Source organism: Sinocyclocheilus grahami, unplaced genomic scaffold, assembly GCF_001515645.1.
Source record: "Sinocyclocheilus grahami isolate Dianchi unplaced genomic scaffold, SAMN03320097.WGS_v1.1 scaffold474.1, whole genome shotgun sequence".
In the NCBI taxonomy this organism is placed as follows: Eukaryota; Metazoa; Chordata; class Actinopteri; order Cypriniformes; family Cyprinidae; genus Sinocyclocheilus; species Sinocyclocheilus grahami.
The window spans coordinates 775,111-790,877 of record NW_015505653.1 but is presented as its reverse complement, the minus strand read 5'-3'; the positions used below and the strand labels follow the sequence as shown (position 1 = coordinate 790,877).

The 15,767-nt window shown below is 39.4% G+C and overlaps 1 protein-coding gene across 2 annotated transcripts; it reads right to left on the bottom strand.

The window, feature by feature from the left end:
• Window positions 1–210: 210 nt before the first annotated feature.
• On the bottom strand, window positions 211–11,517 carry LOC107553537 (growth arrest and DNA damage-inducible protein GADD45 beta-like). 2 transcript variants are annotated; one of them, XR_001604969.1, is made up of 5 exons: window positions 11,322–11,517; window positions 11,105–11,206; window positions 10,795–11,011; window positions 10,427–10,682; window positions 211–224 (listed from the first exon to the last, which is right to left on the bottom strand). XR_001604969.1 is itself a non-coding variant. In XM_016235800.1 (4 exons), exons 1-4 carry the CDS (start codon window positions 11,363–11,365, stop codon window positions 10,569–10,571), a joined length of 477 nt encoding a protein of 158 aa, XP_016091286.1. In that variant the 5' UTR covers window positions 11,366–11,517; the 3' UTR covers window positions 10,381–10,568. The 2 variants fall into 2 exon arrangements, 1 of the variants encoding a protein (XP_016091286.1); XM_016235800.1 differs by lacking the exon at window positions 211–224 and having other exon boundaries at window positions 10,381–10,682.
• Between the last annotated feature and the right edge of the window lie 4,250 nt (window positions 11,518–15,767).

The following is a 15,767-nucleotide window of genomic DNA, read 5'->3' as shown; positions in this document are numbered from 1 at the left end:
GCCTCAGAGGAGACAAGAGAGCAGTGCATTTATTGATTTATTTACTGTATATTGCTGCCGCTACACATATCTAAAATAAACATGCGATTTATTTCCCAGCTGTTTACCTTCACAGACATAACCGACTGTTTTTGTAACCCATGTGCTTTTAACGTAAACTTGTGTGTGAATGAGAACTTGTTTAGTACTCACATGCTGTGACAGCCGCTTTCTGTCCGTGTGCACTCAGAAAACCGTATATCAGAAGTTTAAACTCATGTGGTTTAAAACATGATTTCAGCGTGATAAACATGAAAATCAAAACCAAAACAGATGTGTTTTAGCAGGTCCGAGCTGTAATGGCGCAGCTCTATTCTGGAAAAGGGGGCGGGGAGCATCGGCTCATTTGCATTTAAAGAGACAGGCCCTAAAAACAGCCTGTTTCTGCTTCCACTCAAAATAGGCATTTTCAAAATGATATAAGAAATGATCTGTGGAGTATTTTGAGCTGAAATTTCACAGACACATTCTGGGGACACCAGAGACTTATATTACATATTGTAAAAAGGGGCATAATATGTCTCCTTTAAAACTATATTTTGCTCTCCGTATATTTAAATACAAGAAACAACATTCACGTCACATTTGAAGAACAACCTTATTTGTTGTCTTTAACACGTATGAACATATAAGATTGGAAATGTATTTTATTGCCCCTGAAATACATTTTGAAATATATTTTGGTATATGAAGGTTGAAACTAAATATATTTTCAATTTTAAAAATGTTTTATTGAGCTTCACTGTTTACAAAATTTATTTAGCATATTTAAAAAATATATTTTTATATAAAAAGCGGCGTTAATTTCAAACCCGGAAGGCAAAAATTGCCCAAATTAAAGTAGGTAAAACTGTCTTTCATCATTTGCGCCACATTTATATCTGATTATATCTCTAAAAAAAAAAGTCTTCATGACCCTTTCTAATTTCTAACTAGTCACTATCAGTTTAGATGTGCTGCAAATGTTTAGTACATTTCTCTGTCTCCGTTCTGTTTTCTGTATAAGCCAAGAGAAACTCAGATGATGACAAACCTCAGATACTCGCAAAACTCTGATACTACAAAACTCATTTTAGGCACTTTAGATTTAAAAGACACATCATGTGGGTTCCCAGGTTAAACTTTCTCACTTTCAGAGTTTAATTTTCCTCGAACCCACAGCTGAGCTCAATTTAGAGATATCAACAACTCAAATATTTACAAATGTCTTCGTTGATAAGCCATGAACCAAACCAATCAGCTATGAGGAGACTCACAACATTATTAACTTTGATTTGAAGCAAAAGGGTTTTCAAAAATCAGACAAAAAGACAAAAGTTTAATATACTTATTGGGTTTAATGAGGGAAAGAACTACAATCCCATTAAGCATTGCGAATGGCCGTTGACAAAAACAACAGAGAAATATAAAACTATTAAAAATCAATTTCTCTATGTAGAAAATGACTGGAATTTTTATGGAACCTAATTTATGCACTCTAAATTGGTGTGAATAAATATAAAGAAACATTCATTACTGTTTCTTCCATTCAGAGTTGTACACACTGCACCCTGTGCTGTTATGGCCAGAAATATCCCATTTAACATAATATCACATATGATTGCTTCGGTGTGCAGCTCAGTACTAATTTAGAAGGCTGTGGCATTTATGTGGGATCAGCGTTTAAGCATAGACTCATATTTTTACATTGAAAATGAGGGAGAAGGGAGAAGCTGTCTGGTCAAACTCAGGCATGTTCCCGCATTTAGATCAGCGCCCTTCCGAGGAGGGTTTGATTGCATACAGGCCAGATAGGCGTATTAGGGCGAGTTGGGTTTCCAAAGTCTGTAGACAAACAAAATGGTTTAAATATGGAGCTTCTCGCCACATTTCTCCACAGAGAGGAGGATTTTATTGTTGTGGTTATTCTACCGAAGCTTTCATTTCCATTTCAAGCCTCCGTGTGCATGTGTGAAGTTTATTTAGTTCCAGTAGTGAGGTTGTTATTACTCCTATGATGGTCGGGTGGAAGTACTTTCTGTCCAGACGCTTTTCCCAGCCTGTGGCATGAGTGAGTCAACCAGGGATCTTTCTGAGCATCCATAAATAAGCAGATTAACATGTTTCCCAGTCGTAGCCACTGTCCTCAAACCTGTCTGGTATGTTCTGGCCTTTCTGTTTTGCACATTCTTCCTCACCTTACAGAGAGCAAGTCTCCATTGGGAGCCATTGGAAATGCTAAGTATATGCATACAAATGGAGCAGGGATTCTGGTTTCAGGCAGCAACAGCAATTGTGGGACAATTGAATGAGTCAACTTTCCAATTCCACTCTTCCATACCCCCCATACAAAACCATGCACACACACACACACACACACACACACACACACACACACACACACACACACACACACACACACACACACACACACACACACACACACACACACACACACACACACACACACACAGCTCCTCCCATCTTCTCTTTGTTTGTCAGAAAATATGTCTAACAAGAGGGTGTGTGCATGGCCATGGGGTCGTTTCTATTTTTAGTGTCAGTAAGTCGCATTGAGTCAGCCCTGAGTTTGAGGTCGGGGGCTCAGTGTTTTTGATCATAATTATAACTCAGAAACTCTGGACACACAGCTACCAATTCAAGAGCAAAATATGCAATGTGTGTTTGGAGCAGTTTTGTCATCTTGACATTTTACAAGCCTATCCTGCATTTTGTTTCACTACTGTGCATTTAACTGTATATATACTACAAGTTTGGAAAATACACAGAGCACACAAATCTAACTATTCGGGTTTTGTTAGGTGGAATGATGCAAAGTTTGTCTAAAGTATCATTTTTTTTAGTGCAGGATAAATGTTAATGCACGCAAAACCTTACCATTATGAATGTTAGCATGAGACTATTCTCATAAAATCACTTACTTACAGAAATTGCTTGTGCATAAAATTCATCTTGAGTCCAATTTTCCATTAATTGAAGTTAATTTGATCTTGTCGTCAAGATCAAGTCCAGCGGAAATACCTCAGTGACATTAATAAGAAACTGTCTCTGTATCCCCTCTTCACAAAGACCCATTTCTGCAGTTTAGCTTGGGATGGGTGAAGTTCAAATGTGCTGCACTTAAAGATTCCTTTCAACTCTGCGGGTCAGTCAGACCTGTTGGCGTGAGTGTAAACTTCACTCTGAAATGTCCACATGAAGGCCTTGTATCATTAAAGGCTTCCTGCCGCTTTTGCATGTACCTTTCAATTAACTGCCACCTCAAACAAAGACACATGCACATGGGGCCAAACAATGGCTTCTCTTGTGTTAGCGAAGCCTGAGGTGAAATTCCACTGTGGGTTCATTTGTGTTAACTTAGAAAGACCTCAGCAGAGCATAGAGGACACTTTAAGTGCACAACATTTGTGTCGACCATGTGAATGGCATGCTGTTCTTGGAAATACTTAAAATAAAAAATCATTTATACATGATTAAACTCAATAGAAACGTAGTGTTAAGTATATATTTTTGTGTTGGTTGTCTTTGTCAGCTTGGACAAAGTTCATCATTTGGAAATACATACTAAACTATAACAAAATTGCACCCCATACTAAAATAAATACATGCATGTAGTGCATTAAAAACAGAATGCAGACATGACGTGTATACTTCTCTTGCAAACATTTTAAAGTGCAAACAGCATGTTAGCATGTTGAAAGAGTATAGTGCATGTGTTTGTTGTCTTTTGTCAGTATATGAACAAAGCTCATGACTTGGAAATACATAAAGCTCAATCTCTAACAACGCTGCAACACCTTACTAATTTTAATGCATGCATGCAATTCATGAAATACAGCATACAAGCATATTGGGATGGCTGAGGAGAATATTTGTGTTGGTTGTTTTTGTCAACATGGAAAAAGTCCATCACTTACAGACACTCAGACTCCAACTATAGCAATGCTGCAACCCTTCACTGGAGAAAATGCATGCACACGATGTATTAAAACAGCATGCAAAATTATTGCAAAGCATGAAGAGTATGGTGCATTTATTGTTGTTTTTGTCAAAGCTCATTTCTTAGAAATACATAAAGATCAAACCATTTTGATACTGTAACCCGTATTAGATTAAATGCATGCATGCGCTGCATGCAAGCTTATTGAGATGACTGAAGAGTAAATGTAGGGGCCCCCTACACACAATTTACTACTAGGGGGGTTGGTTGTTTATGACAACACGGACGAAGTTCATCATTTACAAACACACAAACACTTCTACAGAAGTTTTATCAACTATAGCAATGCTACAACCCACCGGAGAAAATGCATATATTCAATACATTAAAAGCAGCATGCAAATTTATTGCAAGATGTAAAGAGTATAGTGCATGTATTGTTGTCTTTGTCGGTATGAACAAAGATGGGATGACTGCAGAGTGTTTTGTGGATGTGTGTGTGTGGGTGAATGGGTTGGTTGGTTGGTTGTTTTTGACAACATGGACAATGTTAGTTACTTAGCTTATTGTGATGCCTGAAGAGTACAGTGCATTCTTTGTTGTCTTTGTCAGCATGGATGAAGATCACCACTTGGACAGCTCAAACTATAGCAATGCTGCAACCCCTTGCTAAATAAAATGCAGGCACTGCATGATAAACAGCATGCAGGATTATTAGCCAGCGTGTATTGTGTTCGTTTTCTTTGTCAGCATTAATAAAGCCTATCACTTGGAAATACTTAAAAGCTCAAATTATACTGCTGCCTCATACTGAATATTTAAGACAGAGTTAAGTGTGAAGTAATAAAAGGCAATTAAATTACCAGTAGAAAATGCTGCCATGTCGTGCTTGTTAAGACTCTGAATAAAATTTCCACCAGGAGAGAGATTTTGCCCTTGATCTCCCCACTGTAAAGAACTTTAAACAGAACACAATATTTTTTTCTTGCCCATAACACTAAATGAGACCACCCATAATCCAGGGTTTGTTTAATTGTTACCATGATATTGCTCTCTGATTCACACTTGCTAAAAATGTTGCTGACTGTAATATACTGTATAGGTCTGTTCTTTAAAATAAAAAGCTCTGTCAGATATGGTTGTGCCAGATTTTACACTTAAGATGTCTTGTCTGAGTCAGTGCATGCAATTCTGGATGATATCTGATTTAATTTATTATCGTATAAATGTCTCAGCAAGATGTAATTTCCCTCTGTGAAAGTGATCTAGAAAAAGATCTTTTAAACTCCACATCTTACGCACCACATGTTCTTCTGATGCATCACTGGTGTCTTCACTGCAGATGGTCTGACACTTCAAACAACAGTAAAGGCTGAGTCTATTGAGTTCTGGAGGAGATCATGACTCATATGAAGAATGGGCAGCGCTCGTAGTCAGACGTATGCTGAGCAGCAGCAGCTCTCTCTCAAAGCTAAGATATCAGATGTGCAGACTTACAATAACGCACTCTCATTGATGTCAGAGTAAAAGAAAAAAAGGTTACAGCTGGCCAGATTCAGTCAGAAGCACTGACACCACAGTGAATGGAAAGAGAGAACAAAATTAAAACTGCCACATCTCGGTTTTATAATATGCTTTAAAAATACATTTTATAAAGCAGAAATTTCTGGATGTGAGTCACCTGTGTATCTACTGTTGCTGAGACAGAGACACATATTATAGATAGATAGATAGATAGATAGATAGATAGATAGATAGATAGATAGATAGATATTTTTTAATTTGTCACTGACCCTAATAATAGAGTAATATTATACTGACGTATAATAGGTGTGTTTTTATTTAATTAAAGACTGGTATCATGGGGATCACTGACATATGGGTCCATATGATAAGTGTGCGGGTGTGGAAGGACTTGTTGGTTACAGTTCGGGCTAAACTGATGGTAGGGGGCTTAAAACAAATCTATAATTATGGCAAAGATGCACGGCAGCTAAGTCCCAACCGTCCAGCATTGCACACATCTTAAAAAAGAGAGGCTCTGTTGCTCTCTCAATCAAGGCAAAAACGTTTCGGGCCAATTCAGCAAAACCACAGGAGGGGCGAGAGAATCCGTCTTGGGTTTTTTACATCCATTACAGAATCAAGAAGCCCCTTATTTTATCTACAAGGCCACCACTGCCTGAGATATAAATATAGCCTTGTTGTGCTAAAAATACTCCGGCAGGCCTTTCTATTAATAGCCCTGCAGTCTGAACTAAATACTGTCAGCAACTTTAAATAAGCAAGGGCTTCTGCCAAGTGAAAGAAAAGGCTCTCTGTTTCTGTTACCCCCGCCCCCCCACTTTCGACTCCAGTCAACAGTCTCGTTCAGGCAAATTAAGTCTTTTAAGCCACTGACGGGTTCTGCCAGTGTGCTGCAGTGTGACGCCTCTATAGGGCAGAGCACACGTGCACACTTTTTTCCAGCAGTCTGGAGAGGAACACACAGCTAGCTATTGTCTGGTCAGCTGCAGTGCAAGTGTGCCGTATAACAGCACGTATTCTTAAAGCTCATCCACTCCCTGTTTCCACCCTGACTGCAGGTGACAAGTGGCACGCAGACCTTAAACTCACCAGTCGCCCAGCTGATTCCTGCAGACCTTAGAGAACCTCAAGATGGTTTTCGTGAAAGCAGCACCAGATTACTGTTCAAAGATGTGGCATGTGTAACCTTTTTTCATTTTTATTTACAGCACATTTCATACACAATGGTAATTCAAAGTGCTTTACATAAAAAGGATTTAAAATAAAATAATCACAACAGATGTATAAAAATAACAATAAATGTCAGTATGGTATAACCAATATGCATAAAGTCATTTTGTTATCATGCAACCATATCATAAATCCATACCTGTGTTATATTCAGTAAGTCTCTTAAAAATATTAAACCGACAAATGCATAGCTCCAAACATCATGAATTCTGTTTAAAATTCTTAACTTTTAAACAATTTTGTATTTTTACATTTTTGTATTTTTGTATTCCTACATTTGTTATTATTATTATTATTATTATAAATATTATTATAATTTTTGCAAATTATGTTTTTCCAGTAAGTTTAGATGTTCACAATAACGTTATTTCTCTTTACTTGATGGTCACACACCTTGACATTAATCAAAATATAAATTTTAGAACTCATATAATTTCTCATATATTACAATATATACATTTGTAAATAAAATTTTATATATATATATATATATATATATATATATATATACTGTATATATATATCATCAATATCCTTGTTCTTTGTAAGCTGGCGAGCCATACAGCCCCTCTCTCTAAAAACACTGTCAACATCTGCTGTAACCTAGTAATTGGTAGCTTTAATTAAGCATGAGCAATGTGTTTATAGTGGTGAGGTAAAATGCTGATTAAAGACTTACAGCACAGCGCAATGAAAATGAGAGCATTCACAATCAATGGTTTTACTGTCTGTTTAATACAGGATGGGTCATAAACTTGGCCAGAGTCACGTCTTGGCTGCTCATTTGGGTGGGGGTGGAAAGAAGCACTGCTGCCAGCCTGACTGTACCTGAGGACCTCAGAGACCAGAGTCGAACAGAAACAGACTGGGTGGCACAGTCATTACATCGCACACACAGATCAAGGCTTTATGGGAAGGGAACATTTCAGCAGGGCCCCAGAGTTTCTGCCTATGAGTGCTTTTAAAAATACCGAACTGCGCTTTCTTTTTAGAGTCAGTTTGTGTAGGTGTATCTATTCCTCTACACTTCTGTCTGGTCAAGCTTTTGAAAATAATTTAGAGATGGGATTTGTAGTAACACAAACATATTTCGTATACCAATTACTATATTTCATATATAAATATATACTGTATATATATGCTATAGAAATGCGGGATTCACTCTCAAAACTGCAAGTGATATATTGATAATCATAGCAGATCAAGGCTTTATGGGAAGGGAACATTTCAGCAGGGCCCCAGAGTTTCTGCCTATGAGTGCTTTTAAAAATACCGAACTGCGCTTTCTTTTTAGAGTCAGTTTGTGTAGGTGTATCTATTCCTCTACACTTCTGTCTGGTCAAGCTTTTGAAAATAATTTAGAGATGGGATTTGTAGTAACACAAACATATTTCGTATACCAATTACTATATTTCATATATATATATATATATACTGTATATATATGCTATAGAAATGCGGGATTCACTCTCAAAACTGCAAGTGATATATTGATAATCATACCAATGGACGGACAAAAATAAATGTCAAAATAGATGTGCATTAATGCTAGAGCATCCTCACTAATTTCAGAAGCAGCCTGCTGGAACCGGTCCTAATGTGTCTATACAAATGCTGATTCTGAAAAAAATGATTTCCTGATAATATCCTATCCTGAGAAATGGAATGGAATGACAATAAACTAAATGTGCATCATAGTCCACACGTTTAGAATCGTTAGAGAGCATGTCATCAGGACTCTTTTCTCATCTCATTCCGGACTCTTTCCCATGATCACGATCAGAGAGAATAAAAAAACAGCATGATTCATTCTAGTAGCTGGTGGGAAACGGCTCGCGCGCTCATGCTGCACATCTATGGAAACACAGTTTCCGCATTCCTCACATACCGGCGGCAGACTCAGCCGGTGAGCGGCTAGGAGATGCTCTAGCCAAACAAACATGTATAGTGTGATGCTTGAACCACTGAGAATTTGGTTTAAATGGTTATATTTCGCGCTGGTGTTGAGCAGAATTGACAAACTCGGCGCGTTCCAGATTTGCCCTTAAATGGTCAATGACGTTTCCGGGGTTCCACTGCGTAATCAGAAACGGGCTACGTCAGACGCACAGTCCGCTCAGGGAATGCCCTGAAAATAGTCCATGTCTTTCATCTCAGAGGAGACTCAATTTGGAAACTCTGATTCCTCATTTCTATTATTATCCCTTGATAACAAGTCTATCTTTAATCATTAATATCGAGTTCACTTTGGCAGTGGCAGTAAAATACTAGCATTTGTTGCTTTAGATGAACAGTAATGCTCAAAGAATATCACAACAACTTGGACCTGATTCAGAATAAATATTATAGTGATCTAAATACCAGAGTTTTGTTGTTTTGCTTGTAGAAGCTCACTGTTTGTTTTACAAGCAACTGTTAGCACATGCAGCTCTTAACCTTTCTAGAGTTCACAACGCTGACCTGAACAGCAACTGGATGGATCTGGAAAAACAAAGCTCACAATGAAGTGTGCCAGAGTTTTACCGAAGGGTGGTGGTAGCTTAATAGTTAAAGCTTTGCCCTAGTAACCCAGACCAAGCTGTGACAGGATGACAGGAAGCATAAACTAGCATCACCATTTTGCCTTCGAGGAAAACACGATCCCAGTCTGCCCAGTGGGACTGCTGTTGTAAAATGTAGCCTACGGTCACAAATGATCTGCTACACAGTTGCAGATTGCTATACATACCTGTGATAAGATATCTGTAATATAACCCTAGATCACTTACTGAAAAGCTATTTAATATGGACCGTGTTGTCAGATCCTTTTCTGGAAGTTATGCAAGCCCTGCACAATCTGTGCAGGGCTTGCCAAAGTAGACAAAACTCGACATGAATTGCTTGTGAAGTCTGTCGTAATTAACTGTGTATCGGTAAGGATATGACGCTGATTCCAGGACAAGAGGATATTAAGACTAACCTTTGGCAAACTGTGCGATTTGGTTGTACTTCACTTAGAGCTTTCTTAACATTTCCCCTGAATGCATCCACACCCCAGTGGGGCAATTCCCTTTCACTTATTGCCATAGAGTCCAGGCTAAATTTGGCAAGACTTTTCAGGGGAGTTCACCAGGAAATGTTGTCATTTTGACCAAGTGAATATTGTTTGGAGACTGTAGTGTCACTCATAAGATGCACCCCCCTCCCAAAAGCAAAACATCAGACAGAGGTGTACAATACAAAGTCAATAATTTATTGAAAACAATATTGCATTTGACAAGAGTAGCAATGCATATATTACTCGATATAAATTACATTATTTCATAGCATGTATTTTTCAATAACTCCGCGTTCATGTTGTCCTTCTCAGTGCAGTCTAACAGAAGCGATTGCAGTTCATTTGTAGCTTGGCATCAATGCTACTGCAGTTCATAGTTAGGCTACTAAAGTCCGGCATATACACAGATCATCCACTCGTCCCGCAGTCAGTGATAGTGACGCACACTCGTTGCTTTCAACCCACACTGCACATATGAAGCCGGCGGCGACCGCGCGCCCAAGCCGCCTGCGCGCAAGTTTTCCGGCAGCTTGCGCCGACAGGCAGCGTTTCACAGTTCATGTTCCCACAACTTGTTCCTCCGGTAACCCAAAACGCCCACTTTTTCCCCCAACGGAGGACACGACAGGCTGGAGGGGCAGGGCGGAATGTACCGGTTCCAAGAGCTCCACTTTCTCTCTCACAGCCCCTTCGCATGACGCAGCAGTCAACGGCGGCTGGTGCCGAGCCCTTTTGCTTTCATTCGCAAAGAATGACTCTTCCATTCTTCATTGCATCAATAGCCTCGCAACTCGTTCAGCGTTCTTGCAGGGACAGATATGGAATCCATTGGTTTTTGCAACGGCTCTCTTCACAGTAGTTGCCCACGTCCTTCAGTGCCTGGCATTTGAGTGGTTGGCATTGAGGGTTCTGTGAAAATGCATGAAATGCAACGTAAGTCGATGTCATAAGATATTAACCGATTTAACTCTGAATGCACGTTGCATATGATAACGCAGCTTGCGAATTCAAGTCTACTTACAGTGACTAGGATGCAGTGGAAATCCCTTGGCTCGCTGTTATCCACGGTTGGCTCGCCGAGCACCTGTGCGAGGCGTCTCAGTCCAGACACCCGCAGGATGTTGATGTCGTTGTCGCAGCAGAACGCCTGAAGGAGCGTGAAGTGAATCTGCAGCGCAATATCGTCCTGGTCCTCTTCATCGGTGGCCAGAACGCACAGTACGACACAATCTGGGTCTCTGTAGATCAAATGAATTGCATTTAGTCTCCTGTTTGTTAGGATAAAACAGTATGGTTACATGTGTAAAAATCAGACATAGGTATATACTTACACATTCATCAGTTTTGCAGACTCATAAACGCCGACTGTAAGACAGTCCTGTCTCTGTGCTGCTACCAGCAGCTCTTCCAATGCTTGGCTCACGGTGTCCATTCTGTAAAAACATGCAGACTATGGTAAGCGACAATCGGGTAGTTCTCTATACACTAAGATACCCATTGAGGAGAGTCGCATTGAATATGGATGCATGCATGCAATGAAGAACTTACTTTTTATCAGTAATATTGCATCCAACGACTTCTTCCAGGGTCATTTTGATTCAAATAATAGTAATCCACAAGTCTCCGGAAGAGCTCGGAAATATTCAAATCCAGTCAAAGTGTGCTGCCAAAAGTATAATCCAAGTATCGTTTGGCGTTGTAGTATCCCTTTGCTCGTTTCGCTGTCTGAGAAGTTGCTTCTGCCGGCTTCTAGCGAAACCCTCGCCTATATATATATATACCGCTTTCGAGTGGGCGCGGCCTTGCAAACCGCTCGTCTTTCTCATTGGTTAGAAATGTTCCTCAAGCGTCTCGCTCTCGCTTTGCCATTGGTGGTGAGGGAAACTCCTGCTTAGACACCACGTGGGCTGATTCGGGGAATCAATGCCCAAACAGAGAGTACAACGTGCACTTTAATAGCTATCAACTTGTTTGTACCGAGTACGATGGAATTTCCTTATGGAAACGATGGCCTTTCCCTGTTGCTTTCGATGTGCATGTTACAGTTATATCTGAAACCTTTGCATCATGTATAAAACTTAATGAAGCTCAGTTTTCATTAATAATCGGGGTTGAATCGCAAGTGTAGCACATATATGGGAAAGGAATGGTTGAATTCGTATTTTTCTCAAATGTGTATAATATTTCACATCCTGAAATTGCACGAGCCGGTTGATCGAAACTCCCTTGCATGATAAGGACTCGTGACTCCCAATTCTCATCCTGATGCAAGTAGTGTGCACAGTTAGAGACGAACATGATGCATTCACATGGATGGCATTTGTCTTTGCAGAAGTCACTGTTTTGTTTGTCTGCTGCAGAGGCTGTAGAAGGCAGAGATTCTGTCTCCTTGTTACCTGAAACTTTCATCACCCAGGCTGTTCCAGTTCCACCGGCTAATTATAGATGGCACAGTCACAGGATCAGAGCTGTTGATGTTGTCATGGGACCTTGTTGTGCTGGGGTTACGAAACCCGTCACTGGGGTCAGCAGCTTAAAGGGCACTTAATTGCTTGATTGATTTACTTTCCTCAATAGAAATGCCTTCAGAGTCAATTCTGTCATAATATTATCACATTGTGGTTATGTCCGTGCAACAACACTTTCAGACATGGTTTGCACATTTAAGTGCACTTGTGTGTTTCAAATGAATCTGAAATTACTTTTCAAATCAGTCAAAATAATCTATAACCTAAATCAATTGAACTTAATGGAATCCATTCACAGTTCCAATGCGCCACCTGCTGTTAAATGCTTATAGCGCAATAAATCATCTGTTAACTCTCTGGAAAACAACTTGAAATCAGAAATGTACTGTAATTTTGTCATAAGATGAATTATGCCATAAATTGTAATTGTAAAGAAATTTTGTTTAAAAAATTTAAAAGTGACGAAGAGTTCTACAATGAGGTTGAAGCCAAGCATTTCAGCAAATAGCAGAACCAACGATATCAATGAGTGCCACCTACTGGTGATGATATGTCATGACAATTTCATTGTAAAATGGCTTATCAGTCCAGTTGCAGGGTAAATTGTTTATGAACTCAAGTCTTCTATTAGTGGAACTTTTCTGTCCCCTACGGGGATAGTACGCAAATGCTTAAAAAAACAACAAATGTAGTTAAAAAAATTATAATGACTTCACTTTTTATTATATATAAATACTTTTTGGTAGCATTGCCTGCCCTAACTAGTCAAAATGTTAGAATTTGATCTCAGAAAGAGTTCTTTTGAAAAATTTTAAGTGCATTGATTGCTTGCTAACTTCTGGTTGTACAAATCGCGAAGATGGTTCTGTGCGGTGTTATTAAATTTATCAGCAATAGCTTTTATTCCGGTCACACCGAGTCGCTTACATGTACAAAGGCAACAGTTACTGTAATTATAATCTGCTTAAGCACACATTATCCTGAGTGTGGTCCTTATTGGCTGTGAAGAGTGTTATATAATTAGCAGCAGGACTTCAGACTACCTTCATCGTGCTCTCTACAGCATGCCATAGGCTACGTGAGGAAAAACTAAACACAAGGGATGTTAACCGTTCTAATATACAGGAAGCCTAGTAGGGGGTGTAGTCCTGCACTACCGTCTCATGGATCCACTGTGGTACCTATTCATTTGGAATTCGGGGTTGAATCGCAAGTGTAGCACATATAGGGGAAAGGAATGGTTGAATTCGTATTTTTCTCAAATGTGTATAATATTTCACATCCTGAAATTGCACGAGCCGGTTGATCGAAACTCCCTTGCATGATAAGGACTCGTGACTCCCAATTCTCATCCTGATGCAAGTAGTGTGCACAGTTAGAGACGAACATGATGCATTCACATGGATGGCATTTGTCTTTGCAGAAGTCACTGTTTTGTTTGTCTGCTGCAGAGGCTGTAGAAGGCAGAGATTCTGTCTCCTTGTTACCTGAAACTTTCATCACCCAGGCTGTTCCAGTTCCACCGGCTAATTATAGATGGCACAGTCACAGGATCAGAGCTGTTGATGTTGTCATGGGACCTTGTTGTGCTGGGGTTACGAAACCCGTCACTGGGGTCAGCAGCTTAAAGGGCACTTAATTGCTTGATTGATTTACTTTCCTCAATAGAAATGCCTTCAGAGTCAATTCTGTCATAATATTATCACATTGTGGTTATGTCCGTGCAACAACACTTTCAGACATGGTTTGCACATTTAAGTGCACTTGTGTGTTTCAAATGAATCTGAAATTACTTTTCAAATCAGTCAAAATAATCTATAACCTAAATCAATTGAACTTAATGGAATACATTCACAGTTCCAATGCGCCACCTGCTGTTAAATGCTTATAGCGCAATAAATCATTTGTTAACTCTCTGGAAAACAACTTGAAATCAGAAATGTACTGTAATTTTGTCATAAGATGAATTATGCCATAAATTGTAATTGTAAAGAAATTTTGTTTAAAAAATTTAAAAGTGACGAAGAGTTCTACAATGAGGTTGAAGCCAAGCATTTCAGCAAATAGCAGAACCAACGATATCAATGAGTGCCACCTACTGGTGATGATATGTCATGACAATTTCATTGTAAAATGGCTTATCAGTCCAGTTGCAGGGTAAATTGTTTATGAACTCAAGTCTTCTATTAGTGGAACTTTTCTGTCCCCTACGGGGATAGTACGCAAATGCTTAAAAAAACAACAAATGTAGTTAAAAAAATTATAATGACTTCACTTTTTATTATATATAAATACTTTTTGGTAGCATTGCCTGCCCTAACTAGTCAAAATGTTAGAATTTGATCTCAGAAAGAGTTCTTTTGAAAAATTTTAAGTGCATTGATTGCTTGCTAACTTCTGGTTGTACAAATCGCGAAGATGGTTCTGTGCGGTGTTATTAAATTTATCAGCAATAGCTTTTATTCCGGTCACACCGAGTCGCTTACATGTACAAAGGCAACAGTTACTGTAATTATAATCTGCTTAAGCACACATTATCCTGAGTGTGGTCCTTATTGGCTGTGAAGAGTGTTATATAATTAGCAGCAGGACTTCAGACTACCTTCATCGTGCTCTCTACAGCATGCCATAGGCTACGTGAGGAAAAACTAAACACAAGGGATGTTAACCGTTCTAATATACAGGAAGCCTAGTAGGGGGTGTAGTCCTGCACTACCGTCTCATGGATCCCCTGTGGTACCTATTCATTTGGAATACACGTTGCACTTAATCTTGACACCTCGTCCCTCACAGTACACACACAAGTCGGGTTGAAGGTGGGTTTGCATAAAGTCTACATGCAGGGTCTCCAAATGGGTCGAAAAGTAACTAACATACCCATTAAACATTTAGTAAGGTCGTGGGAACAGAGTCTACGTGTAATTGAGTGATTAATAGAAGTTAAGTGTAAATAATACGGCTGGGTGTATTATGATGGGTGTATTTTGGTGGTTAAGACAAACAAACTTTTTTTTTATTACTTATGCTCCCTAACAGCGCTTTGCCTTCAGTGCGCATGTGCATATGTACTATCAAATAGCCTTGTAGAATGTTCATAAAATCGAAAATGTGTTTAAGAAAAAACTTTTTTTTTCCTTATGCATTTATCCTTGGTCGTTTCACAGCAAGCGTGTCATACGTCGCCCAGTAGACCTCTTTTATAATTGTGACGTAAGGACGTATAAATCAGTATTCTGAAAAGAATCACCTGTCTTCAGGTGATGTGAGTGAAGTGACATGTGGCCAAGTATGTTTACCCATACTAGGAATTCGTGCTCTGGATTTAACCCATCCTAAGTGCACACACACAGCAGTGAACACACACACACCATGAACACACACCCGGTGGGCAGTGGGCAGCCATTTATGCTGCGGCGCCCGGGGAGCAGTTGGGGTTCGGTGTCTTGCTCAAGGGCACCTCAGTCATGGTATTGAAGGTGGAAAAGAGAGCTGTACATTCACTCCCCCCACCTACAATTCCTGCCGG

Excerpts from the sequence above, each read along its gene's own strand:
- LOC107553537 (XM_016235800.1), bottom strand. The coding sequence starts at position 11,365 with ATGACCCTGGAAGAAGTCGTTGGATGCAATATTACTGATAAAAA. Across the intron at positions 11,012-11,104 it reads TCTGCAAAACTGATGAATGT|AGACCCAGATTGTGTCGTAC; the intron begins GTAAGTATATAC and ends TTTGATCTACAG. Across the intron at positions 10,683-10,794 it reads TCCACTGCATCCTAGTCACT|AACCCTCAATGCCAACCACT; the intron begins GTAAGTAGACTT and ends GCATTTTCACAG.